We start from the raw sequence: 27,686 nt of genomic DNA, 5'->3' as shown, positions 1-27,686 counted from the left end.
TAATATGCATATATATACGATATATATATATATACGATATATATATATATATATATATTCTATACACTATATAACAACTTAATTAGTAGTTCTTCACTGCACACACACACATATATATATATATAGAGAGAGAGAGAGAGAGGATTCAAACTGAGTATAAATAATTAAAGATCATTAGGGCAAAAGAAAATGTGACAGCAAAAAAGCCATGGCAGTGTATAGAGAGGGAAAAAGAAAAGATAATAAAAGAAAAGATGGTCAAATTGGACCTCGAAGACTACTTCAACTCTCTTCCATCATCAGCTTCGACTATCTTTATCGAAACTCTACCATTTTTACTTTCTTTCATTTTTGAACTACACCTCCCAATTAAGTTTCCCACTTAATTATATACTAACGTTATATCTTTCCATATTAATATATGAAGTAGTATACATATCCTTAATGGATTAAAAAAAGAAATATTATTTTTTTACTAAAATTTGCTGGCCAACACAACATCATCCTTGGGAGTTCCAGCCATGCAACGGCTTCGATTTCAGCTTCAGATAGTTTTATTAAAATCTGACACACACGAGTGGACACACTGCACTCTATCATTGCATCCAAATATTCAATTATTTTTCTACATTAAAATAGATAAAATATTTAATTTATTCTGGTTGAAGCCATGGATATATATTTATGTGCGTAACAAATTTACAATGCACTTCTTGTTTTATTTAAGTTGAGCATTTCTTGATTTTCATGATTGATATAACAATACCCCGGATATAATATATTTTATAAAAATACATATATTAATTATGGATTGTAAATTGTAATTACATAAAGCGAAGGAGACCAACAATAAAGCAATTTAAGTTACCAGGCCTCATGTCTTTGTAATGAAATGACAAATTTAGTCCTAAAATTAGTGAGTGGCTAAATTAAAGTGATTAAAGTTGAGTGTGTAGTAGCACACATTTGACTTACCATAGTACAACTCAAGCTTCAAGTACGAGATCAGGAATATTCAAAAGAAATTAAAAGAAAAAGGAATCATATTTTTTAACTTAAATAGTGACTTGCTGGAGAGTGGGTCTGGTGGGGATATTATTGAAAGAGAGACAAGAATTAGATAAAATGGGGTCATTGCAAAAGATTTAGAATATTCAATTTGTCTGCCAATTACAAATACTAACTATTTTTTCTCACTTGGAATACTCTAACGGTCTTCATTGTATGTAACAAGATATTCAGGCTTATCCAATCTTTATATATATTAAAATTTAGGGTAAATACCATATTAAACCTCGAACTATACTCGATTTGTTAAAAATATCCCAAATTCTATAAGAAATGTTTTCAAAAATACAAAATAATTCTATAAAAAATATCTTATGTCCAATTTTCGATCCCCAGAATAATGACGTGTAAATGACATGACACAAAATCACATCATTTTATGCTATATGATCATTTTAAAATAAAAATAAAAATAAGTCAACGTTGGATAAACTGATCTTCAACGCGATTTGAATCAACCGATATGACACAGAACAAATATCGTTTCTAGATGAGATGGTAAAAAATAACGTCGTTTTGTATCAAATCATTTAAAACAATAAAATATAAATGACTCAGTGACATCCGACCAGCCACATAAATTCCAAACGGGAACTGTGCATGTTTTATAATTTCTCTTTTGTAATATGATACAAACATACATAAGAGAATATTCAAATTATGACGTAAAATAGAACCCTGATTAATATTATTAGAGAAATTAATTAAGTCGAAATTTAATTTTATTTTAAAGAAGGGGCATTGCTGGAAAGCAAAGGAGAGAATTTGTTGGAGGGCGTTTTTGTTGCACTTGAGAAACTCCAAAATCCAGTAGCCTTAAAAGCATACGCAGATAGGCTTTATCAAATTCCACGAAATATTTACCATCTTTACAACAGAATCCCATATTATTCTCATTATACATAATTATTACCCCCTCTCTCTCCTCTCTCTTATTTTTCCTGTTTCTAATTTTAATTATTTCTTTTATGTGATTCCGTTCCACAGTTTAATAATTAATGTGACGAGAATATTTGCAAAGGAAAACGAGGCCCATTCCCCAAGTATATAAACCTTCTCCACCACCACCATTTTTCTCACACATCCTACTCAACCACACACACATTTCTCTCTCTAAATTTCTCATCTCATTGTAAGATTTCTATCTTTCTCAAGATTGCATAGTTCTGTCTAGGGGGGGCGCCAGCACCCCCAACCAATTTTATATATTTTTTTTCTCAAAATTCTTTTATTTTAGCACCCTTTAATATATGCATGAGGTGGGAAAATATGAGTAATTAATAATTTGATGTGTATATATATATATGTTTGTGATAAATAGGGGGGAAAATGAACAGGCCAGGAGACTGGAACTGCAGGTCATGCCAGCACCTCAACTTTCAGAGGAGGGACTCCTGCCAGCGCTGCGGCGACCCCCGGCCAGGAGACAGGGCGGACTACGGCAGCTTCGGCGGCAGAGGCTCCGCCGCCGCCGCCGCCTTCGGCTTCACGGGCCCGGACGTCAGGCCCGGCGACTGGTACTGCTCCGTCGCCAATTGCGGCGCCCACAACTTCGCCAGCCGCTCCAGCTGCTTCAAGTGCGGCGCCGGCAAGGACGACGCCGCTGGCGGCCCCGCCGCCTTCGACACCGAGATGTCCCGGGCCCGTGCCTTCGGATTCGGCGGCGGAGGCGGCGGGGCCGGCGCCGGGGGCCGCTCGGGGTGGAAATCCGGTGACTGGATTTGCACTAGGTAAGAATTTTACACGTTGTAATTAATATGGATTAATTCTTTTTATCTTTAAATAAATAATTTTTAAAATTGGGTTATGATAAATTTAAACTTGAGATCTTTCGTTTAACAATGTAATACTAAATTAACACAAGCACACTAAACATGAATTCTTGTGTTAAAAAAAAGTAGGGTCTTTTTATCATTCTGTTCATAAGTGTGATTTTTCTATTTTATGACATATACCATTAAATTTTTATCCTTATTCACAACATAATATTTACAAAAAAAAATTCATCTCATAAACTATTTATTAATTATCTAAAAAAATCAATTTGGTGGGTCAATTTTTTCACTTTATACACTTCTCTTTATATTTTTCTTTTCTTAAAACTCGTATTTTCTTATCCACACGACACTTATTTTGGATGGAGTGAGTATTTCAGTTATCTGCATGTTAGAACAGTACCGATCTCTCTCTCTCTCTAAAAAAGTTCACGTCACATGCATAGTTATAACTTATAAGTATACCCACCATTTTTTTCTTTAAAAAAGAAAAAGAAAAAGAAAAATTGTATACACCATTTAATCTCATGTAATATTTTAACAAGATATTTTTTAATATCTTGCAATAGTGGTAGCATATGTTATATTTTTTTAATATCATGCAGTTGTTAATTATGTCACGTGTTATTAATGATACATGAACACAGGTCGGGTTGCAACGAGCACAATTTCGCGAGTAGGATGGAGTGCTTCAGGTGCAATGCACCAAGAGAAACCGGAAGCAAATCTTCGTTCTAAGATGCAGCAGATTCTCCATTTTTGGGTAGAGAAAAACATCACCCCCAAAAAAATTGATCTTTCAATTATTACATTGTTTGGATTTACAGTTTTAATTTTAAATTTAAATTTGATTTTATTTTTTCAGGTTCAAGAATTGAAGTTGATGGAAGAGAGAATCAAGATTTGAACACAAAAGACGAGGATGAATGTTTCTTTTTGGGCCTTGTCAGTAGCTACTTTGGAATTTCGTCATTTTCTATTTTTATCCTTTTCTTTTTTAATATTTTATTTTCCTTTTTTGAACTTTAGGGAGCATTAGGTCAATTCATGGTACGTAGAGCTGAATCTTTTATTAGTAGTAATTGTAGTTTGTTTGAGATATTAATTATTGCCTTGTATTTTTCTTGCTGTTTTGAGATCTAATTAATATCTGTGTGGCCATCAGTTTAATTAATTCCATAAATTAGAGGAAGTTGTGGTAAATAGCGAGGAAGTTAGGTGTTCGGCATTTATAATAAATAAATTCATATACAATAGCAACTTTTTTGAGTTCCCATTTAATTATCAATTTATCATAATAGTAGACTAGTAGTAAGTTGAACATTGGGAGTTAATATACTTTCAAACCCTTCCAAGAAAAAGTCAAAGATAAATAATACATACTCCCTTCGTCCCATATGGATAGGCTGATTCAGATTTTCACAAGAATTAAAAAAAATCATTGAAAATGAAAATATATAAGTAAATTTCCTAGTATGCCCATATTTATTATTTAATTATATATTAAAGTTGGAGTAAATTAAAGAATTAAATAGGAATATAATAGTAAATGAGTAAAAAAACATTATTTTTTATGGAAATAAGCCTATATAAATGGGACATTCAAAAAAGGAAAACAAGCCTATATATATGGGACGGAGGGAGTATATATTTAGATATAAGATACATATCATGTCACGAATTATAAATACACCCCCCATCCACGATAAGTGTGATTTTTTTGTCATTTTCGTCCGTCCACAATAAGTGTGGTCTTTTCATTTTAGGACACATACCCTTAGATTTTATCTCATTCACATAGTACAGTATTTATAAAAAAACATATCTCACAAACTATTTATTTATTTATTACCTAATAAATCAACTCGGTGGAATCCTTTATCTACTTTATATACTTCTCCCAATATTTTCTTTAAAATGTGCACACTCATCCATACCACACTTATCATGGACGGATAGAGTATTAATAGATTATAAAGGATTTCAAATAATTTCAATAATATTAAACAACCAAACTAATATAAAATAGACCATATATTATATATCCACATAATACAACTAATGACCTTTTCACTACGGAGAGAGAGTCTTTGGCACATAAATTTTGTCACTTGAACTAAGCTTAATCCACGAGTTCCATATGTAGTATTTGATATAATGGAACTTTAGTGTATTATCATTGGTGATAAAATTAATATAAATCATGATGATATCAAATTATAAATATATTACACATTTACCAATATTAGGTCCATTTCCATGCCTATACCAACTTTCTTTTGAATCTCATATGTATATATATAATTCCATGTTACCAATATGTTTGGCTAACCGATAAGATTGATTGTGACAAAACTGTTTTAAGCTTATACTTTAATAATTGAGTTGATATATATTATATGAAAGTTGGGATGAGATGAAAAAAGAGATTTAAGGTGTGCTTAACAAATCCAAGTTCACATTGGATTCCCAAGCTTTTAAGATAACATTCTTTTGTCGTCTTTTTCATTGACCTCTTCATTGGGCTGCATGCATGAGAGAGAGAGAGAGAGAGAGAGAGAGAGAGAGAGAGAGAGAGAGAGGTGGTCAAAAAGTAACCACAAAAATTGATTAATGTCTGCTGCTAGACTCCATTATTTCGCTTTTAGGGAGATTCTTGTTTCCCTTTAAGCAGGCTTTACATTCCCTCATGTGGTTTGTTTATACATGTCAAGTTTCTTGTATTCTTCTCATTTCACCATTTCAATCTACACAATACAAACTGCAATATGTATATAGGGATATAGAGGAATTGGTTACTACAAGAACTACACTCTTTGTGTGAAATTGGTTTTCGTGACGATTCGAACACTGAATCACAAGTTCACTCAGTAAAATTATGAATTTATCGTAAATCTTCATGATTTGAGAGATGAAAATAGTTCTTATCTGACCCGATTAATTGTTGTAAGAATTATATATTTGAACGCTAAGAAAAATCTCTCTAAATATCAATTGGGCATCACCGAGGATGAAAACAAAACAAGACAATAATTGTCACATCATCATATAAATTTTTACTTCAATTGAAAAGCTCTCAAATTCATGCATGAGGTGATAGAAATTTTGAACACCTTTAAACCGTGACTTTAAATGCACATATGGCCCCCAAAAGTTACCATTATGGGCTAATAAAAAATGGGTTAGATATGTTTTTTTCTTAAACTAACAACTGTGATAGTCAATGATTGCAAAATTTGAGAAAGATTTCTATCCAACAATTCTAAGTGCCATAAAAAGATTGCTTTTATTCACTCATAAAAGAAAAAGATTGCTTTTAATTACTTTCCTTCTTTGTTTACGGTGAGGAGCATAAAGCATAATTACTGAGTTAGTAGGCCAGGCTGACTTTGTGTAATAATCTTTTAAATGGGCCAGAAAAAAACCTTTGAGGTTCAATGGGCCCACTAAAATCGTTTTGGGCCCTCCAATTTATTAACGATCATGTGTTATTTGAAATAACATAAAAGGTGATAAAGAGTTAATAAGTACAATAATTTTTTTTTAAAAAAATAGTACAACAATTTATTTTAATTGAATAATTTTCTTATGAAATATCATTCTATCAAATGAATAATCGAGGGCCAGTTTGTAATGTATAAAGGCCCAGGTTTATATGTAGGTATAAAGGCCCAATTAGTAATGATCAAGTTTGCTAGTACTATCTCAAAGCACTCAAAAAACCTAAACCCAAAAAAGGGTAAGATTTTTTTTTTCTTTTCAAAATGGAGTTTTGAAAATTCAATAAGAGCTAGATCTCTTACTTTTATAGAACATTCATAAACACAATATGTCGAGATTTAAGTGTTAATTATAGTGACCTCTATCTACTATCATATCCTAAAGACACAATTCAATATTCATATAGAAGCAAAAAGAATAATATCAATCATAAAGACACAATTCCTAGGGTTCAAAGGTTATTCCGGCCACCTCTATCAGGTTGTCAGGCTATTCAGGTTAGCCTACAAGTTTACAATTCCTAGGGTTCAGGTTAGTTTCGGGCCATGTACCCCTATCAGGTTGTCGGGCTATTCAGGCTAGCCCACGAGTTTCGGGCTGGAAGGACATTCCTAGCAAGAACCAAGAATAGAGTACCTATTGATCAATATTCTCAAAAGTTTACAATGGAAAATGAACAAAAAATCACAATAAAAACATTGGTATGTAAAGTATATCTCAAACCCTAGAAAAATTTGAGATGGAGTGAAACAAACAAACACAAACACAAACAATTATTATCACATAAAGGTATATATGCAATGCAAAACACACATGATAAAGCACACTACTAGTTCATGACAAAGTCTTCTTACAAGTTACAACAACTTCCTAGGTGAGAATGGTTTAATCAGGCTTGAACAAGACAGCCACCCCCCACCCCACACACACACACACTTAGACAACAAACAAATTAACACATTACATTACATTAGTCTTCCACAAACATCAAAGTTGTGTAGTTATTTGTAAAGTTTAAGGTAAGTAGGAAGTTCTTAGAAACGCTCCTGCAGATTAGGCTGCATCGGCTGCACGCGAAAGGCGAAGGGCATCTGCTGCTCATAGTCTGCAACACCTTGATGATCATACACGCCCTGCGTCTCCATCACATTATCATCCATTGGGTCCAGATGCATCTGCCGCTGTTCATCACAAAATCAATCAATTTTTTTCTTTTTTTTCATTAATATTTCAAACATGTATTATGGTATTATTATAGTAGGCAAAATGTTAATGTAATAAGCTTACCAGCTTGAATAGAAGGTTCTGGTTCTCCTCCTCCATCATTTCATTCTGGAATAATTTTTAATAATCCAACATTAGTATAGATTGAATAGCAATAATTACATATATAGCATGTGTGTGTTGTGTGTGTTGAGAAAGATAAGTTATCCAATGTTATTGCCATATATGGAAAATTGAGAGAAAGTGGTGTTATGTTTATACATGTTTCCTCATCATCCGCACGAACTCCATCTGCCACCATAGAAAAGAAATTAAGGTAAAAAGAGAGAAAATTAGGAGATGTTAATTAGATGCATAATCATTTAAGAGAATATTCAATATATATATAATCATTAGGACCTGTTTGGCTTTGAGAGTTGTAATTCCGTTTTCGAGGGCTTCCTCCAACACCATCAGCTCCTTGAAACCCAAAGTCGATATATCTTCTCCTTTCAGGTGCCTAAAAAGGGAAAACAAAAAAAATATCAAGAAAAAAAATAGAGGAAAAAGGGAGGGAAAAAAAAAAACCTCAAACTCTTACAACCTCAACTCAATCTGCATGCTGTCATTCTCTTTCTTGATTCGGTTGATTTCATTGTCCAAGTGCTGTTTTTTTTTTTGTCAAAATTAGTGTTAGTAGATTCAACAGTAATATGTTATTAGACCCTTTATAAATGAAATGATATTATATATAAGAAAAAAGAAAGTAAATATGCAGATCTATAGGTTAAGCCAATGATTTATTCAATCAAAAAACCATTTAGAACCAACAGGCCAAGAAGGAGCTCATCAAGTACAAAAAAGGGGAGCCCTACAACTGGATCTATTTGAGGGTACATAAATACATAAGTTTCTTTCCCTTTCTTGTGCTAAGAAACTGCAGTAATATTCATAATTTATCTTTCATAATTTTTTGCAACCAAAGGAAAGAGAGAGAATGACATTTTTTTACCAGATCTGTTGACAGATGTAACATCTCATGCAGTTTTTGGAGTTCTTGTCATGGAAAAAGTGCTGAAATGGAAGGTAGTAAGAGAGAGGGAAAGGGCTGAGGATAGATCCAGAGATGGAAACCTTCAAACTATTTAAAGATCTTTCACAAAATTCAATCTTTGACACATTACACACTTTCAGCAAAAACCCATGTTGTTTCTGCTAAATTCTTGAAATTTTTAGGGCTCAATTATATGATATCCCACACACACACACACACACAATACCTCATGTTTTGCATCCCAAAGCCTCTTTCCAGACAGCTTGTGGTACTGATCCAACATGTCAACCAGCCTTTTATAAGAAAGAAAGAGATTAATTAGGTGATGTGATGAAACTCAAGACTACAAAATTGATAAGAAAACACACACACACACACACACATACGTGGTGGAAGGGCTGCAGAATTCGTGCATCTTGCCGGAGTTGGCGAAGATGATGACAGAGACATGAGCATCGCACAAAACGCTGATCTCCTTAGCCTTTTTCATGATCCCATTTCTTCTTTTGGAATAGGTCACCTGCCTGTTGCTTGAGTTCTCAATCCTCTTGATCTCAATCTTACCTCTACCCATCTCCAAGATCACTTCTCTCTCTCTCTCTCTCTCTTGGTTTGCTAGCTTTCTCACCAGGAGAAAACACTTTTAATGTTGAGGAAGAAGAGGAGAAATTGATAAGAATATGAGGGGTATGTAATGGCATTTTCCCTTTGTAGGAATGAGGGACAAGCAACTTTCGAAAAACTCAGCAAAAGGCAGCCGTTTAAGGAATTACGGTCTGTTGACAAAGCCAAGCCAACTGTTAAAAATCTGTAATAAATAAAATAAAAAGATTGAAAATTAGATTTTGTTGTTATTCTCTTAGTGGCACCTTGTTATCTTCTGGTCGCTCTATATCCTTGCAATTGAAGTGATGAATTATTCATTTTTTTGTAGATAGGGTTAGTAGGTTTTCAGTAATCTTGAAATTAGGGTTTTTTTCAGTGGGAGGGAAGAGAAACTACTACTGCAATGGAGGAAATCATGTGTGATTAGCATGTTTCTTGAATTGAAATCTTTACCATCAAATCAAGATCAAAATGATGGTCAGAAAAGAAAAATGGCTATTGATGGGAATTTGACATGGGCTATTATATAGCTATAAGATATGAGATGGGACAGGAAAGTATTTTCAATCTGGTTTTTTGAGTCTCAACAACATTCGACAACAAAAATTAATAAGTGTGTAACGTTAGGCAAGATTTTAGTCAAAATGTCTAGTCTATGTTGGCTTCGATTCGATATTCTTGGCAATGGTGAAGCACTCAAGAATATGCACAAAATCAATTGATGCATTATCTATATATCAATCAGAGATGTCCCTCCAGCTTGTGCATATTTATTATCAGTTGAGTCCTTTAATTAAATTAATTCAACTTGAGTTTGACTTTATTCGGCTCGTTAGTTCGTAAAGTATGATCGTAAATGGGCAGTTCAGCTACTCGATAAAAATTTATTCCAATTGATTTGGCATAATATTGCTAAAAAAAAGCTTTAATTTATTCCAATTAATTACGTCCACAAAAAATAATTTATTTTTGCCATTTTTGAATATCCACAAAAATTAATTCCTTCTATTTTCAAAAACTATTAATCACATAGTGGACCATATTCTCCACTAACACAATTAATTATCATTATAAATATTACTCCCTCAATCCCACTCTAACAAACTCACTTCTTGTTGACATAAAGATTAAGAAATTTACATTTTAGAAGAAAAGTTGTATGGTCCACACCAATTAGGCAATTAAGTACATTTTTTTATTCAAAATGGAAAACGAGCCTATTTTAGTGGAGCAGAGGAAGTACTTCTTAAGTGGGACAATTTCTCCACTCACAATACAATAATTATTTTTATTAAAACCTGCGTCGTCTATTACTAGGACTATTTTTTATGGATGAAGGGAATATAACTTTTGGTGAACACAAGTTTTAAGAAAATAGTCGGCAAATATGTGTCAGTATGACATATACATATTTCATCTAAAGCCATGAAAAGGGCAAAATGGACTAATTCAAATAGTAGGCATTTCAATATAACGTGGAATATTCCTATCCATACAAATATACCTACCTTTTTTTTTGAGGAAAAGATACCTACATGAAAACTAAAAAAGATTTTTTCTGGCATTTTGTTCTAATATCATGTTGTATAAAAAATGAATAAACTATATTTATTAGTATCTCATAATTTTATTTGAAATTTTAATTTAGCTTCTATATATTCTTATGTGCAAGTGGATGTACAATACTATTGCATTTTATTAATCATACAACTCAATACTGCACAAATTTTGGTATAAAATAAAGTATAATGATTCGAGAATACCAAGCAGTGACATCCTTCCCTAAAAAGAAAAGAAGAGAAAAAGTAAAATGATCCAAATCTTGCAATACCCTATTTTAATATTGATGAATAAAAGCATATATATACATGCAAGTACACACACACTATTAAATAAGTACATAAAAGCATATAAACTAATTAAAGAAAAAAAAACAGTTGAGGAGATGTTTATCATCAATATTCACATCAACATGGTTCAGAAAATGCAAGTCAAGAAACACAAATCAAAATCTTAAAACTCAGAAAAAAATGAAACCAAACAGTCAAATTCCCAGGCTATAGTTATAGCTATACATTTGACAACATATCAACAACATATATTCTATGTATATCCCTTGTTTCAGACTGAGAAAATTTTAGCAGAAACCGGTGGGGTCTTCGGGGAGGGCGACGACTACCACAGCACGGAGCTCATGCTCTGATCAGTAACTCGTAGAGGTTACTGTTATTATCGCCTTGAACGCGTTTCAACATCTCAAAACTCCTACGGCTGCCAAGAAAATCAATCCGTCTGAACTCTATGTGACCGCGATCTGCTGTCTCCTTGCTCGAGTAGAGGGACCTAAGCCGGTCAGCGTGCCTCGAGTCTGTGTAGATGGCAAGTTCTATTTCCTCACTAGACATATTCTCCTAAATATCAAGTAATATAGTAAAATCACTACACTATTCAATCATATGATAAACAGGCCAAGAAAATTGCATACCTGGTAAAATGCATAGATGTAATCTAACACCTGCAAACATGTAAACCCTTTGTTGCTGAAGAATGTTCTCGAACAAGGGCCCATCTCAGAAAACCGGTCGACAGGGAACATGATCGTGAGGAAAGGGCCTTTCAATATTAACTCGGACTTCTCGCTGCAATTTATGTAAAGAATGGCTATGAGAAACAACAGAACTTTTCAAGGTTGTAGGTTATCAAGAATATAAACAAGTTCTTCGTTGTAATATGTAGTTTTCGAGGTTCATATAACAGGAGTAGAAAAAGAGTTCTAGCTAACCTTTCTGTGAGAGGTCGAGATAAGTTCACAAATGAAGCCTCGGATTCTTTTCCATCTTCTTTCGCATCAAAGAAGACAGATGGCTGGTCTTCAACGCCATTCTCGACGCTTGAGGACTCTGTATAAATGGATGCAGTCGAGGCTGGCTCAGATATTGACCAGCAAATCGAATCCAGAAGACTGCTTGGCGTTATTGGTCGCATTGGAGTTTGACACGTCTGCAATCAGGGTAAGATCTACCATAAGATAAAAGCTTAACAACATATTAAGCAGAGTTATAAAAATGCAACAGAAATAAGGTCTTCTCGATTTTCCAACAGAACACGAAATACACATTTCTGGTGTCCGCATAAGACCAGAACACGAGCAAGTTTAAATGCATCGAATACAGTCTATTTGGAAGTTCTCAAATTTGGTTGTCTGCAATGCAACATGTCCTTTTCTATCATTATCAATATGAATTCAAGGAACAAATATCAACCTGCATTTGACGGTTCCGACGCTTTCTGACACCATCTTTGGCTAGGTTCACCTTTACTTGCCTTACTTCATGACTGGTTTTAACGGCAAAACTAGTCACACTGCTCACTCCCTGAAAAGATTGCAAGTCTCAATGGAAAAGGGACATAACATATATTCAAAAGAAAAAAAAATTAATGTCATTATATTCCACAAAATAGAGAATAAGTTCTGGGAAATTCTTATCAAACTTTAGATTTTTATTCTACAAGTCTAATTACCATATTTCCAATTAGAATTTGAATTGGAAAACTACCTCCGGTTACATCTATCAATTACACAACTCAGGTAGATTCAGTTTACACTGTTGTGGATACTTAAACTTTTGCAGTTATCGAGTGATGGTAAATGTAATGAATGTCAGAAACATGGAAACTATGGGGCAAAGTAGAGACGTTTAGGCCATACCTCATGGGAAACGCCTTGCTGGGAGTTATGAACCCCGACCCTTGCTCCAGTATACCTGGCTAGATCGGTTGATAAATGGACAAGTCTTTGAAGAGATTTTTCTTTTGCAGACTTTAGAACCCATAGTGGCTGAGAGGTGAAAAAGATAGCATCATGAGCACAATATATTTAGATGTCATTAAACAGAATCGAGTAAATCTACAACCAAAATATCAAAACATAAATCTGCTAGACTGCACCCTTCTTCAGATGTCTAAAAGGCAAGAACCACTTAAATAAAGAAGCAATATTATAAGCAACATGGAGAACTTACTGTTACAACGTTGGTCGAGTGTCCCAGATATTTTTGTACAGAAGGTCCTTCACATACTACATAAGTAGCATTGCAGCCAACAAACCATTGATCCAGTAAGCTAGCACCTTCAGCAGAGAGAGCCTCAGAAACCTAAGAATATATTTGATGCAGTATTCTCAAATATTTATTCTAATGCATAAAAAACAGTTTAAAGGAGGCAAAAACATTGGAGAAGAAATTGAAACCATAACTTCAATCAACTACTTAGATTAAAAAAAGAAAAAGTGGATTTCTGAAAGAAAATTTAAACCTACCTTACTGCGAAGTTCTGCTGGCACATCTACATCAACGTAAAAGGATTGACCAGACAAGGATGACAGAGTAGTGTGTCTTTTACTCCCCCTCTCAGAAAACTGGGAAGCAGGAGCTCCACAGATGTCGGGTTGTTTAGTATGCTTTAGTAAACCAGAAGGAAGACATGAATTTTCAGCACCAGAGTTCTGATCAAGCCGCTTCAAGTCATTAATTGCTAGACCGTTATCTCCAATGCTATTAACACTATACAGTGTTTCGTTCAGCCTAACTGAAATAAACCAAGTGATTATCACCCAGTGTAACTCAATCAGAATACATGTATAGAGAATATTACATCAACCAGGTCCGAGATGCATAATAAAGACAATGATCTATAAATAAAGTCTACAAATGCAGGATATTCTTATTATGTAAAAGACAATGAAATGGAACTATTACCATTCCTTTTGACGCTGTCCACAAACCACCCAATCGTTACCAAGAGTAAACCATTTGCAGTTCCATGTTGCATAGCATGCTCAAACTTACATCCATGAAAGCTGTAATAAATGTTAAGTGTAACAAGAGCATTCTCAGGCTTCTTAAACAAATCAAACTCTCGTTCCTAATCAGTAACAGCCAAATAAGTTAAAAGATAATGTAACAGTGTTACTGAGCCTAGTCGACATCAAGGCCGTGAGAATATTAAAGCATGCATTAGGAAAGGATATCTGAACCACCAAGTGAGTGCATTGAGGATGGAGATGAGGACTATATTGACCTCCCAATCTCTCTGTTGCTTCCTTCACCTGCTTCCTTGTTTCTACACATTAAAAATTTAAAACAATAAATGCAAAGATAACATCTGCTAAATCTGTATAATATTAACAGAAAATATGCGATTCTTCACAATGGGGTTCGTAAAAGGTTCAATTACTGTGGCTACATACACATTATATGTATTTAGATTTAGAAATTCCACGCTACGTCTCTGGTAACTACTCTTTCTATGCCACCACACTCGGATTACACCATGCATATATCCAGCTCAATGTCTTGAATTACAATATACGTTGTACAATAATTAACAGTTTGAAAGAAGTAGGATCACCGAATAACAAAACAGCATCAAATGATTCAACCAAAGCAAACATAGCCAGCTCCCCCCACCCCCCAAAAAAGGTTGATTAAACATCACATTTAACAGAAGAAAGGATTGAACTGGCCACTTTATAGAAAGTTAATTTCAAGAAGAACTTCATGATTATAAATGGACACTGCAAAATCCTTAATACTGTTATATCAATTCATCAATCTCAAAAAACATGCTCTCAAACTAACACCAGCAATCACAATACTGACAATTCAGACACTAAATACATATATAACGCAGAATTAAACACATTTAGCGGTATACCTTTAGAGAGCCCCGTCACGCAAATGACAAGGCCGGAAAAAGGGCCTTTCGTTTTCACAGTTTTAACCGGAGTTTCAGACACTGCGGCGGCAGCTGGAGACGAAGGCTCCAAGGAAAATGTTTGGATTCCTCTAAATGAGGAAGAAAAATCCATGAACAGCCTTGAACACCCCTTCGCAGCAATCACCTCCACCCTCCCTCCCCCAACTCCACCGCCCATATTCTCAATCATTCAATCAACCAAGGCATTGGAGCACTTTAATCACAATTTTTCTTCTTAGATGAACTCTATCACAAATTTCAGCTTAATGCAGAAGAAGGAGAATCGAAGGAGGCAGGGAAAAATTGAGCATGGAAAGAATACATCACCACTTATGTGAACATTTCTCGTATAGTAACATAAATGGAGGGTTTTGTTGATACCAAAAGAGGGTCAATGCACCATTTTTCAGATAAAGGGAACACGCGAATTTGAAAAAAATATTTGACAAAAATGAAATCTTTTTTCAAGAGCTGCGAGAAAGGCGAGGAATGAAGGCAATAGAAAAGCAAACAATATTTACTTTAACAAATGTGTGGAATGATGGGCACCGCAAAATGAAGTGAAACGAAGACTGATGAAGAATCTAAAGCAAAAAACTTTCATGAAGTGGTGATTATATGCTCCACTTCTCTTTTCCTTTTTCTTCCTTTTGCTTTTTGAGGAGGTTCAGAAAAGTGGGAATTGGCGTGATCCGTAAAAATCACTTTATTTTCCTCTATCTCTCTCTCTCTCTCTCTTAAAATTTTGCAGAGTGAAAGGCCGACGCCATGGACGCATCGCGTTGGCGTTTTGCCATTGATTTGAACTGTTATGCTGTAACTCTAAAATCTTAAAACGAACGTTGGCTATAAGAAAATTACTTTTATACCCTTGCTTCTGTTTTATATTAATATCATAGAATTATATTTTTCCAAAACTATATTATCATATTATATAATTTATCTTGTCTCGATGTGATACATTACCATTCATGAATTAACAAACTATAGCTATAGATGAACAACTCTTTGCTTGTTAATGGAGAAACCGCTTATTATATATCGTATGCAATTACATTTTTTATTTTTTATGTTTATAGGGATTCGCAAAAAATTGATTTTTCAAAGTATTTAAATTTCAAAATGAAACATAATCTAGGTTACTACACTTTCACTTCTTGAACTGGTCCCCATATTTTCATTTACAAAGATTTAATTGTGACCTTTATTGGCAATAGGGATAATAGTGATTTTGTGTTATTATGCATGTTAATGTAGTGATAGTATGATTATGTACGAGGATAAAATTTTTAAACTTAAATATACAATTACACGATTTTGAAATTTATTTTCACTATAATTTCTTGTAAATCTTATTTAAATATAGCTTCGTCATCGTGTTAGTTTTTTTTTTCATTAGGTGTATATAGGCATATAAATGTTCCTTGAAAATCACTCTTAGTAGGATTGTTAGCACCTCTCTATTTCAAAAAAATGGTGGTCCAACTCCAACCCCCTATTTCTATTTTCATTGGGTCTTGGGCTTTCCTATTTCATTACATAACATTTCATTCATGCCATTTTAATAGGTTCATTTCTTTTAGACACGGAGATTAAGAAAACTTACTTTTTAATATGAAAGTGGTGGACACACATTTTTTTTTACTTAAAATGGGAACCAGGCCTATTAAAACGGGACATCCCAAAAAGGAAAACAAGCCTATTGGAGTGGGACGGAGGGAGTAACTTCCTTTTTCCGTTTGATATATTTTTTTTTCTTTTGCTATTATTATTAGCAAATAATGTATAAAATACAATACTAGTATGTTTGATCTTTTAGGACAGTTCTGCTCTTTCAAGAAATGGGGTCCAAATTTAATTTATTCACCGATTATCATAACGATGTAGTTGATACTGTATTGTGTGTGGATTGGTATTTTTTTTTTTTTTTTTGAGTGGGGGGGACAAGTTGACTATTTCAAGGCTTTTTAATCTAATTTGATGGTTCTCTAAAAAAATAAAATCTAATTTGATGGAGTGTCTTAATCTGTTTGATTGATGATTTTTATATAGTCAACTCAATAACTGATCATTAAAGTGTGACCGTATACAGTAGTAAATGTTAATAAATCTCTGTCTATAGCAATAATCTAACCTAACTGATAAGGTAGCTGTTTGATATTTGTACATGCAATATTTTGAATTGCTACATTTATATTTACTTTTCGGTAAATTTCGCTCACATAAATACTACACTATCTATAATTTAAATTAAGTAAGAATATCATGGTTTTTTTTTTCTCTAAAAAAAACACTTTTGTCATAGTAAATTATACTCCCTCCGTCCCAAACGAAATGTCCTGTTTCCTTTTTTGGCAATACACTCTCTCTATACTTAATATTTAAATAATTTCCACCAACCCACTTTATCTACTTTATACATATTTCTTAATCTCCGTGCCGAAAAGAAATAGGACATTTCGTTTGGGACGGAGGGAGTACTACAAATTCATTGTCATAAATACTACATTAGTGATATACATGATAGCTAATATTCTAATAAGACATTTTCCCTTTAACTAATAAGTTGGCGACTCGAATTACCTGTTGTGCCAAGTATCAGTATGTGTAAATTTTATCCCGTCGATGATAAATTAAACTAATCTATTAAACGCCGCATGCAAATTACTATAATATAGTTTGCTGGTTGGTGATCTGTGATCAACCATCTGGATTCGATTTCGATACAGCAAAATGTACCTATAATTAAAATATAAATCGAAGTCAAATTGGCAATGATAATTTAGAATATGATACAGATAAATGTTGGTGATGCATACTTGTGTAAGTGGCGCACATTATTTGTAATGTTATACACGACCTACCTCCACCAATTGTGTTTCTTACATTATTGCACTCTAAAATATGAAAAATACAACACATTATGCAACCGGTTTTGCAGCCGAGCTGAGATGCATAAAGTGAAGAGTTTCATCTGATTTGACCTCTCAAATTTCGAGAAAGAAGATTAAGTTAAAATGCAGAGGCACTTGAAAAGCAGAGCTTTGAGAATCAAGCAAGTGGTTATGATTTAGTGATCTGTGAAATACTTCCTCCGTCCCAAACGAAATGTCCTGTTTTCCTTTTTGGATTGTCCCAAACAAAATGTCTTGTTTCCTTTTTTGACAATACACTCTCTCTCTATACTTAATATTTAAATAATTTCGACCAACCCATTTTATCTACTTTATACACATTTCTTAATCTCTGTGCCGAAAAGAAATAAGACATTTTGTTTGGGACGGAGGGAGTACTATAATAGTACGATTCATCAATATCTACATAAATAAAAATATGTGTAGCTACGTATTAATAGAATCCATGTGTTGCATGCAAATGGTCCTATTCCTATATTACTTTTTCAGAAAGAATGTGTTGCATAAATACATACGACAATAAATCAACTTTTCAAATTAAATAGAGAGGTAACACACTCACATTTACTACAATCATGCATCTAAACTTCAACATTATCTAACCCTTTCATATAGACATAGTAGATTAGTAGCCACTTTTTAGATCACACACACGCATATAGACACATAGACAAATACAAAAGAAAAAAAAGAAAAAAAAAGAGCCCATTGAAGAAGAGTATTATACATACATTGCATGTGGATATGCATGACTAATGTCTACCCCCTACTACCCCACCCCACCCCACCCCCCTCCATTCCGCCATTGGGGAAAAAAACAGTTTGAGAGGGATGGTGATTGCACAGGGCAGTGAGTGGATATTCTTGCCTGTGCAGGAAAAAGAAAACAGAAGGCAAGTTAAACAACTCAATCACCACTACCATCCAAACAATAAGACTATTTCATAACAGCGCAAAAAAACAGCATCTTTTCGTCCTAAGAGAATATATCCAGTTGATTGGACTGGAGTCACATGTAAACGGGACACCAGAATAGCGTCGCCTAAAACGACGAGACGAGCGAATTCAAGGCCCACAAATTCATGCCAAAACGAGCCCCAAAGTTAGAGACGAGTGCATGGTGCTGCTCTAGCTCATTCCCGGAGACCCAACAAAGTGAAACGTGTATCAGCAGTCGAGGTTATGGTGGAGCGTTCTGCACCAATGTAGAGAATTAAACTAACTCATATGCCATTTTTACCAGTTATTGCTTTTTCTTTCGGTTAGAAATCTTTGCAGTAGTGCAGGACTTCAATCTGCATCCAAATGAAAGAGCTTTCAGGGCTAGCTTGTCGATCGCTTTCTCCTTTTTATCATACACAGCAAAGGAAGTAAAGATGAGGGGTAGTCCTGCAGCAAGCGACAGGACTTTAACGCATAAGCAGAACTGTGGTACCGATGCAACATTTACTTAATACAGCTTATAAGTACAATGATAATTTATATTAGCGCATTCCATCTCATAACTCAGACATGGTAGTACACGAATCCCAAAGTAATCACATGACATGCAGGACATACCTATGGCAAAAACATTGTGTGGTGAAACTGCTCCAATGATACTGAGAAGCAATAGTGAAAGAACAACCTGTTTCACGTATTAAACGAAAATTCTAAAACTGTCAGCTTACAAATTATTCAAACGCAGGATTAAAGATCCATAAGAAGTGGTGCTGGCATTGTGGTTCCAAATAGGTAAGTAAAACATACGAGATGCTAGGACTCGAACGATTATTTTAACCTTAAAGATGCACATTCCTGTATCTATCGTCATGTCTGACTATTGGTAACCTAAGTATTTCACAAGCTTCTGGTTTTCTATCCTCCGTATCGTCATGTCCTTCATGCTCGTAGGAAAATATAACATGCATCAAGAGCAAAGTAGCAGCCAAATCCCTCATGTAATTCTCTCAAACACGATAATCAGTCACAGGAATTTTTTTAAATCTCAATGTAATGTTAAAATATCTCAAATGCGTCAGTAACAAGAGAACTGCCAAACTCAAATAGAACACCATTACGGGATTATATTCCATCTTTTAACAGCAGTCACTCTTACTATCATGAAATAATTAAACTAAATATTTCTTGTCAAGAAAAATTAAATAATGAGGTCTAGCAAAAAACAATATTTACCTTGAGGAAAAATGTAGTGTCATTTCCTTTACAAAGTGATTTTAAATCACGAACAGCAGAATTCCATATCGACGCCACAGACAAAGCAATATGGTGGGAAGCAGCTTCTGAGACATGAAATTTTGACTCGGGAATCTTTTCTATTTTATATCCTAATCTGCAGCAAATATAATGAAGTTTAAGCATTCATCTCGTTGCTGACTGTTTATGATTTATGAATCTTCTGCATAACCAAAGCAGCAGGTTTGCAACTCAGATATTTCTATTTACTCTAAAACTGGTGAAGTAGCAAGATAATAAACAAGCAAAGGAAAAAGAAAGTAAGAATGCCTACATTTTCTGGGGTAGTTTTCCCTGGATGAAGAGGAAGACTGATCCCACCAATAGAAGCTTGGAAAGTGAAGTTACGAAGGTAAATCCAGTTGCAATGAAATTGAAGTAAATTGCAGCCAAGATTGCCAGTACAGTGAGTGTCTGCTTTATGTCCCTCCAAAGTAGTGTTTCAGCAACTGTAAGTGTCACTATCACTGATCAGGTTTATGAAATGCATACTGGTTTCATGTCAAATACTCATATCAGGCTGTTGATCGTATTAGACAATTATTACGAAATAAAAAACATGCACCTCACAAGATAGATCTATTGGAAACAGCAATATAAAATGTGAAAAAATAAATGACAATTTATATTTGGACCACATGATAAAATAATGAAAAATTCAATAACAAAACCATGATAAAATATGCAGAAAGTGCACTATAAATTTAGAAAAATAAAACAGAGCACACGATAACAAAGAAGAAGATCGTCATTAGCAGGAACCAAGAAGCACTATCGGCAATAAAGAAGCAGAAAAATGATACTCCACGAGTAAAACCTAAGGTTAACAATATGATCCAGACAACATACAGCAGTTAATACAATTCTGGCTAAGTAAAGCCTCATATTAACAGGAACAAGCCAATGTAACTATTATAGGATAAACATAAGTAGTTATGAGTTGTTTTCCTCTCAGATCCTTCCACACCAGTTTCAATTTCTCCCCAAATGTTTTATGCTAAAAATCAGATAAATCGAAAGAATGTGTATTAGAATTTTTTTTTAAAGTTCACAGGAAAAACCAGAAAACACATAATGTTCGTGTATTTACACGCAAAAAACCCAATGAAAAAGATTGGCACCTTTTCCATTGCCAAGAAGTAATTCAGCTTTAGAAGGCCCCTTTCTTTCCCTTTGAACACCAGCTCTCAAATGTTGGTATGAATCAATAGTTCTTTTAATTCCCTCCTGCAGATAAAACATCAAGTTGGAATCATCAGAAGAAATAAACACATAGGCAATTTAACATCCTATGGGGCCACATAATCTGAGATGAATCCATATGAGCACAACTCTGGTAGTAACATTTTCAATTAGTTGATATCCTAATTCATGACAGGTTGTCAACAAATCACGGATTATAAGTAGTCCCCCGGGTCAGGTGGGTGTCTTTTTATTTTCTACTGACTAAAGATGGTTCACCTTCCCAAAGGAAGCCACTAGTATTCAAACAACCATTGGCATGCATTTCAAAAAATTTAATCTAGCTGAAGAAGACTGTATAGCGACTCAACAAAAGAACAGCAAATTGCCACATAAACCATAAATCAAGGCTAATTAACCCTAGATAATCAGATTGCATTAAGTAACATAAAAGCCTGACTGAAATGGTACGCCATCTAGCCACCCCTTATATTAAAGTATTTTCTGGCAAAAGAAATTGAATTAAATTAACTCATTGAAAGTCCATGCATAACAGACCTGTAGTGGCACAATAGGGGTGTAGCCAAGAAGCTCATTTGCTTTAGAACCATTAAAGGTTCTGCTGACAGACAGAAGTCGTACTCTTGAAGGTATGAACTGCGGTACCTTCATTCCATAAGGTGCAAAAATTTTATATATAAACTCCACCATATACGCAATTGGCATCACAATGAAGGCAGGAATTTTGGTTCTTGGCCTGTATAGACAAGATCAGAAATTGAGGTACCATCAACCATGCATTGCTTGTCACAGAACTCAAAGTAAATTGAAGAATCCCAGAATACAGAAATAAGCGGTTGCCCATGGAAGTGTTGGTTGTAGAACCATAGACAAATCTAGTGGGCAGAAATCAATCACAGAGCAGAAAAAGATCTATGAAAAAGTAAATTTCAATGATAAAGCTAATATTATTACTACTGGCCTCCAGACACATGTCTGATAAAAGCCCAAGGTTCAAGACATAAGAGGTTGCACAAAAATATTTGCTGGTTTGACTGGTAACCATAGACCATTGTAGGACAAATTCAGATATTCTATTAGCATGAGGTTCGGGTAGCACCTTGATAGGTTCAAGTGAAGCTTTTGAAACATTCTTTTTATCGAAGCTTTTGAAACATTAAAAGAACACAAGAGGATAGATATTTAATAACTGCTTGGAGGGGCGAACTTGCCCTCACCAGAATTCAGATAGACAAGCTTTGATACAAAAGTACCTTTCATAGTCAAGACCTTCCAGAATGAGAGAGACAAACTCCCAAAATTTAATTGGTTCCCCGTTGGTAATGAAATATGCCTGCAAGCATGATTTCCAATTAAAATATGTCACCATGGTTTCCATTCTCAGGTAATAGAACCACCTTCTGCGCAAATCTAGTTGTTAAATTAAATGAGCTAGCACAAGTAAAATTTGAAGAATATTATGTATTTGAAATATAAATTCCCATAGCAGAACAGTTATACATTTAAACAAACTACTTTATCCAATGCATATACAAGCAGTGGTAGAAAACAGACCACCTAGTAGCAGAGATCAGAAAATGCATTGTAACGTTGGTTTTCTAGTCTGTAATGAATTAAGACCAAGTAGAAGATGCTAACATCATAGCAAAATACGAACACCACAACCCACTGAATTGGTCTCTATTGAGCACCTACTTTCTTTGAGACTGACTAACCTTCCTCAAGCATGCTGAAACTCAAGGAATTTAAGCATTCTCAGGCAAGTAAAATAATTTAGTAGATCTACTAACATAAGCATTTGAACTAAAACTGAGGGCCTTAAACCAATCTAGTCAACTAGGACCTGCAATAAAATTAAGATAAATAATATGTACCTGTCCAGCTGCTTTATCTGCTACTGCCCCTTCAGATGCCAAAGCTCGCTCGGCACAAATGTGAGCATGTGCAACATTCTCAACATAGGTAAAGTCATACATGTTGTTACCATTTCCAATGATGAACTGAACACTCCACATATAAAAGGAGTTAAAAGATTTTGATTTTGAGATTTTGATAATTCATTATTAACTAAATGTTATTGTACATCAATGTAATATCAGAATATTCCAAGTTTCAGGATCTGCAGATCACTGGAGAATGATAAAAAAGAATGAATGGAAGAGAGGCAATCCGTAGCAACATTTAAATAAAATTTAGAAAGAATTCATGAGCACAAACTCCCCAGCCCCCATGGCCAAGTAAATGGGTCACGGACTCCCGGGGGTCTTTCTATTAGTCTCATGCAGTATTACGTCTGGTATCTAATAGAAATCATGGGGAAGCAAGACTCAAAAAGTGGATAAAACAAGCCATTGCTCATAATTACCTTTAATTTCCCAGACCTTGCTGCAGAAGCTAATGATGGAACAAACAACCTATCACCAGGGCCAAAAATGCTGCTAGGTCGAAGGCAGCAGGTTAGAAGTCCATTTGAACCATTTGAATTGATAACTAAGGATTCTCCTTCAGCTTTTGTGGCAGAGTACGAATCATAGTGCTGAAAATCAATACAATATCTATAGATTTAGATATGGTTTAGCTGAGTGTGACCCATAACATAAACAAGAAATGTTAAACTTTGGCCTTCACAAAGCTTAGTTTGAATAAGGTATATTTGAACACAATCAGTCAGGGAGGGGGAGAAAAGAAGGATAGAGAAATAGTGGATGATTCAGATATTTCATACTTCAAATTAAAAGGATGCTTACAAATTATATAAATAAAGAAATTTTGTCAACTGGAATACAAATACTGTGCCTAACCCAGAAATATCATTCAAAGAAGAAATAATTTATAACATTCATAATCAGCCTATTACCTTAGCAGGATAGGGCAATGATTCATTTCCATTGGATATTCCATTGACTCCATCAAAGACAACACTTGGGGAACTTGTATATATAAGCCTTTTAATTTTCAGCTTAAAACATACATCAACAATGTTCTGGGTTCCTGTTAGCCATGTGTACAGAAAAAGTAAGAAGAATATACACACCAGTTAGATTGAAGAGAAAGAGATGCAATAAGGAATACCCACAAAAACACATACACTTTGCTGAGGTACACACAAGGCCCTAAGAACTAACCTTGTACATTGACAGAATAATGCAGCCGATGGTTATTAATGGATGAATCAGGAGCAGCCATATGGAATACAACCACAACTCCTATGCAAGCTGCAATACAAACAATCATATAGTGTGTTTATTAATTAAACTGGAATGAAGCTGACTGGAATTATTCCAAACAACACTCTATACTCAACTTCAAAACAAATAAATGTATGAGAAACTGAAACCCAGTATTCCAATAAAGAAATCTGCAAGGGATCTAGAAGATTTACACCAGAACAGATTCTTAGATGTGCATTACGAATTCTAGACCTCTATGGCTTCACACAATCAGGAGCACAGGACCAACTTCTTAAACGACGGCGTCAATGAATCACTTTCTATGTTAATGAAGAAATGTGCAAGTGATGAAAAAGAATAACATAACAGATTTTTAACAAGTACGTTCTGAAAGAATGAATAATCCATAAAATATGTGGTGAGATGTGTTGTAACAGCGAATGTGAGTACGAAAGAAGATACACGCAGAATGATAACCCAGTTCGGTTAAACAACCTACGTCTGGGGGGCCTCGCCACGGAAAATTAGCCACTATATGAAGTTAAGATGTACAAAGGACTTACACAATAACACACCCTCTTACTTAGCCTCTACATCTTCCCAAAACCTCATCAACGATGAATAATAAAAAGCTAGATAACGACTAACTTCCTAGGCGCACCTAATCCATTGAGAAACAAGAACCAATAATAAATAAGAGTATATAACTCTTTTACAATTTACACTCAAGCGTACAACTCACAAACACTCTTCTACTAGGACAAATAAAAGTACTGTATCAATGAAAGTACTACAGACTGTACAAATCCGGGGGACACCTAGCAGGAACAAGAATTCTCGTCTACATGGCGAGAGCTATTATGAACGAAAATCCCCATCCATGTTGAACGAAATATGGCCTCCTTTTATAGGCCTCCAATACAATCTCAAAAAAAATACCACATGGATTAGTATCACTAAGATCTAACACCGGTAACTTAGGTGACTTGCTCTGATACCAATTGAAATATGCTCATGAAAATTCGCACAAGACTGCACTGGACTGTATTACCCAAAGTACCAGTTCAGAATGAACATCCGGAGATACTTCAAGAACTGACTACACAATGACAATATATATTTGAGTATAACCAATACTGAACACGTTCTACTTCTAAAGCTGAACTCTGCTCGATGTGCATTCCACATCTTTGATATCAAAATAGTCAAAAGTACAAGACTTCTAAATAATGCAGGATAAGAAGTGCATGATCATATCTATTCCTTGTGAACCAACTTCTTAAACATGTAAATGACTATATGGTGTGATGTTCAGCCCGCGGGACTGAAAAAGCAAGCCATCACCCGAAGTTGAGTGCATGCATAAATAGAAGTTCGTTTGATCTCGACAGAATCAACTTCTCAGAGTAATATTGAGCATATCAAATTCTTAATCCTGACAAAGTTTGAACTCGTGATGCCCCACACAATTACAAGGAATATAATTTATCAAACAACTGTAGTTCTCGTCATATCCTGCTTCGCTTAAAACTTGCTTAAATGGTTCATTAGACGATCAAATGACATCCAAAATGATCAGAAGCTGGACAAAACATTTAAAGCAAGCTCCAACTACTGCCTACTCTTCAACTCAGCTGAAAACAAGTGAACACGTCTACTCAAGTAAACTACACTAGCACATTATCAAATAGTCCACATTTCCCACAAAAGCATAAAAAATACGCAATATTAACCCTAAATTAACAGGCTGATGCCGAAAATCACTAACCCTTAAGCACTTGCGCTTTGTTGCGAAGATCTGCAGACACGTATTCGGCACGGCCGGATTTCAGAGCTTCGCCGAGAACCCCGTTCTCCTCGTCCTTGTCGAGCTTGATGGCGGGGCCCAAATCCGCAATGCGAACCGAAAACATGCCGTATTTGATGAGCATCACCACCAGATGCCGAGCCGCAAATCCCCTGCCGCCGGTCACCACGCACCACTTCTCTTCGCCGCCCATTTCCCCGGCGTTGAGTACTTCAGGCGATGTTAAAGCGACGTCGTATCAGCCGGAAACAGCTTGTATGAGTTAGGAAAACGCAAGCTGCCAACTGCGAATGGAGATTAAAATGTGTAAACTGGACTACCGCATTGCTGATCTATCAGTCGATTGCTGATTAACGAAATAATCAAATTTGCATTGCTATTGAAATTGAAAGGGAAATTTTGATGGCTGGAAAATTTTTACCTGGATCTTGGACTGACAGTGAGAACCGTTCGGATTAGCAGAGTGAATCATCAAAAATAGATTATTCAATAAAAAAAGATTAATTATGTAGTTAATTAACAATTTTATTTAGTTCCACAAAAAAAATTACCGCCTCCGACACATTGTAAATGTGTACATTTTTTTCGACACAATAATTTAAATAGGATGATTAGAGAATAAAAAGTTAAAAATAAAATAAAATAGTGGAGTCCAATTTTATTCCGTGAGATGAATATAATTCAGATGGAGATAATTAGAAAATAGACATTTGATGCCAAAAAAAAATATAGACAATTATTATGTGACGTATGTAATGGACAGAACTGTAATGGACAGAATCCATATGAATTATTTCTATCTTCTCTCCATCGTTTAATTATTGTCATTACGTTACTTACGTTATTATTCATATCAATTCACTGACTTGAGCGTCAGAGGCCCTTCCATCGACACTCCCACCGGTGCTCTTCGGAGGGCTCTAACGTTGCTTGTGGTTTCAGGTTGCTAGTACCCATCGATCCAGGCGTTACTGACGTCACTTCCGTAATTGTTGGATTCACCCCCTACAACGTACATAATATTTAATTATCATAATTAACAGTTATATTCTCAAAGAAGTGATAGTTATATAAATACTCTTTAATAATATTTTTATTATTTAATGTTTATATAAATATATTTTTGAATGTATACAAAAAAATTGAATGGTCATAAATCATAAAAAATTGATGATCAATATCAATTTCTTTCTATTTACAAACTTTTAACAATAATGGGATATATTAATGCAATATTGCATATGGGGACAACGTGGCCTTGTATCTCCCTAGTTTTTTTTTTTTTTTTGGGTGGGAGCAATCGATAATAGTTATCGATATTGATAATATTTAATGTTATTATGTTAACGTAAGTTGATGCATATTCAAAATTTTATTACTAGTATATTTATG

General features: G+C 34.6%; 4 protein-coding genes across 6 annotated transcripts; 1 reads left to right on the top strand and 3 right to left on the bottom strand.

Moving 5' to 3' along the window:
- Positions 1-2,056: 2,056 nt before the first annotated feature.
- Positions 2,057-3,963, top strand: LOC131015152 (uncharacterized). The gene is made up of 4 exons (XM_057943415.1): positions 2,057-2,200; positions 2,390-2,798; positions 3,491-3,606; positions 3,709-3,963. Exons 2-3 carry the CDS (start codon positions 2,398-2,400, stop codon positions 3,579-3,581), a joined length of 492 nt encoding a protein of 163 aa, XP_057799398.1. The 5' UTR covers positions 2,057-2,200; positions 2,390-2,397; the 3' UTR covers positions 3,582-3,606; positions 3,709-3,963.
- Positions 3,964-7,158: 3,195 nt separating this feature from the next.
- On the bottom strand, positions 7,159-9,372 carry LOC131015151 (floral homeotic protein GLOBOSA). The gene is made up of 7 exons (XM_057943414.1): positions 8,988-9,372; positions 8,828-8,894; positions 8,152-8,213; positions 7,968-8,067; positions 7,830-7,859; positions 7,632-7,676; positions 7,159-7,525 (listed from the first exon to the last, which is right to left on the bottom strand). Exons 1-7 carry the CDS (start codon positions 9,173-9,175, stop codon positions 7,379-7,381), a joined length of 639 nt encoding a protein of 212 aa, XP_057799397.1. The 5' UTR covers positions 9,176-9,372; the 3' UTR covers positions 7,159-7,378.
- Positions 9,373-11,108: 1,736 nt separating this feature from the next.
- LOC131015150 (uncharacterized) lies at positions 11,109-15,779 on the bottom strand. The gene is made up of 10 exons (XM_057943413.1): positions 14,923-15,779; positions 14,237-14,328; positions 13,965-14,067; positions 13,526-13,794; positions 13,230-13,361; positions 12,917-13,045; positions 12,471-12,581; positions 11,990-12,207; positions 11,693-11,846; positions 11,109-11,618 (listed from the first exon to the last, which is right to left on the bottom strand). Exons 1-10 carry the CDS (start codon positions 15,152-15,154, stop codon positions 11,400-11,402), a joined length of 1,659 nt encoding a protein of 552 aa, XP_057799396.1. The 5' UTR covers positions 15,155-15,779; the 3' UTR covers positions 11,109-11,399.
- Positions 15,780-18,566: 2,787 nt separating this feature from the next.
- Positions 18,567-26,866, bottom strand: LOC131015149 (3beta-hydroxysteroid-dehydrogenase/decarboxylase). Of its 3 annotated transcripts, none has more exons than XM_057943410.1 (14): positions 26,716-26,866; positions 26,256-26,578; positions 24,443-24,532; positions 24,175-24,308; positions 23,683-23,853; positions 23,192-23,317; positions 22,571-22,650; positions 21,855-22,053; positions 21,236-21,341; positions 20,389-20,563; positions 20,055-20,211; positions 19,440-19,506; positions 19,120-19,268; positions 18,567-19,007 (listed from the first exon to the last, which is right to left on the bottom strand). In XM_057943410.1, the coding sequence occupies exons 2-13, from the start codon at positions 26,485-26,487 to the stop codon at positions 19,123-19,125; spliced, it is 1,683 nt and encodes a 560-aa protein (XP_057799393.1). In that variant the 5' UTR covers positions 26,488-26,578; positions 26,716-26,866; the 3' UTR covers positions 18,567-19,007; positions 19,120-19,122. The 3 variants fall into 3 exon arrangements, with proteins under 3 accessions (XP_057799393.1, XP_057799394.1, XP_057799392.1); XM_057943411.1 differs by having other exon boundaries at positions 18,567-19,002; XM_057943409.1 differs by having other exon boundaries at positions 18,567-19,268; positions 26,716-26,865.
- Between the last annotated feature and the right edge of the window lie 820 nt (positions 26,867-27,686).

This window comes from Salvia miltiorrhiza, chromosome 3 (assembly GCF_028751815.1).
Source record: "Salvia miltiorrhiza cultivar Shanhuang (shh) chromosome 3, IMPLAD_Smil_shh, whole genome shotgun sequence".
In the NCBI taxonomy this organism is placed as follows: Eukaryota; Viridiplantae; Streptophyta; class Magnoliopsida; order Lamiales; family Lamiaceae; genus Salvia; species Salvia miltiorrhiza.
Note: the sequence above shows the minus strand (reverse complement) of the source record. Positions and strands in the feature narration are given on the sequence as shown.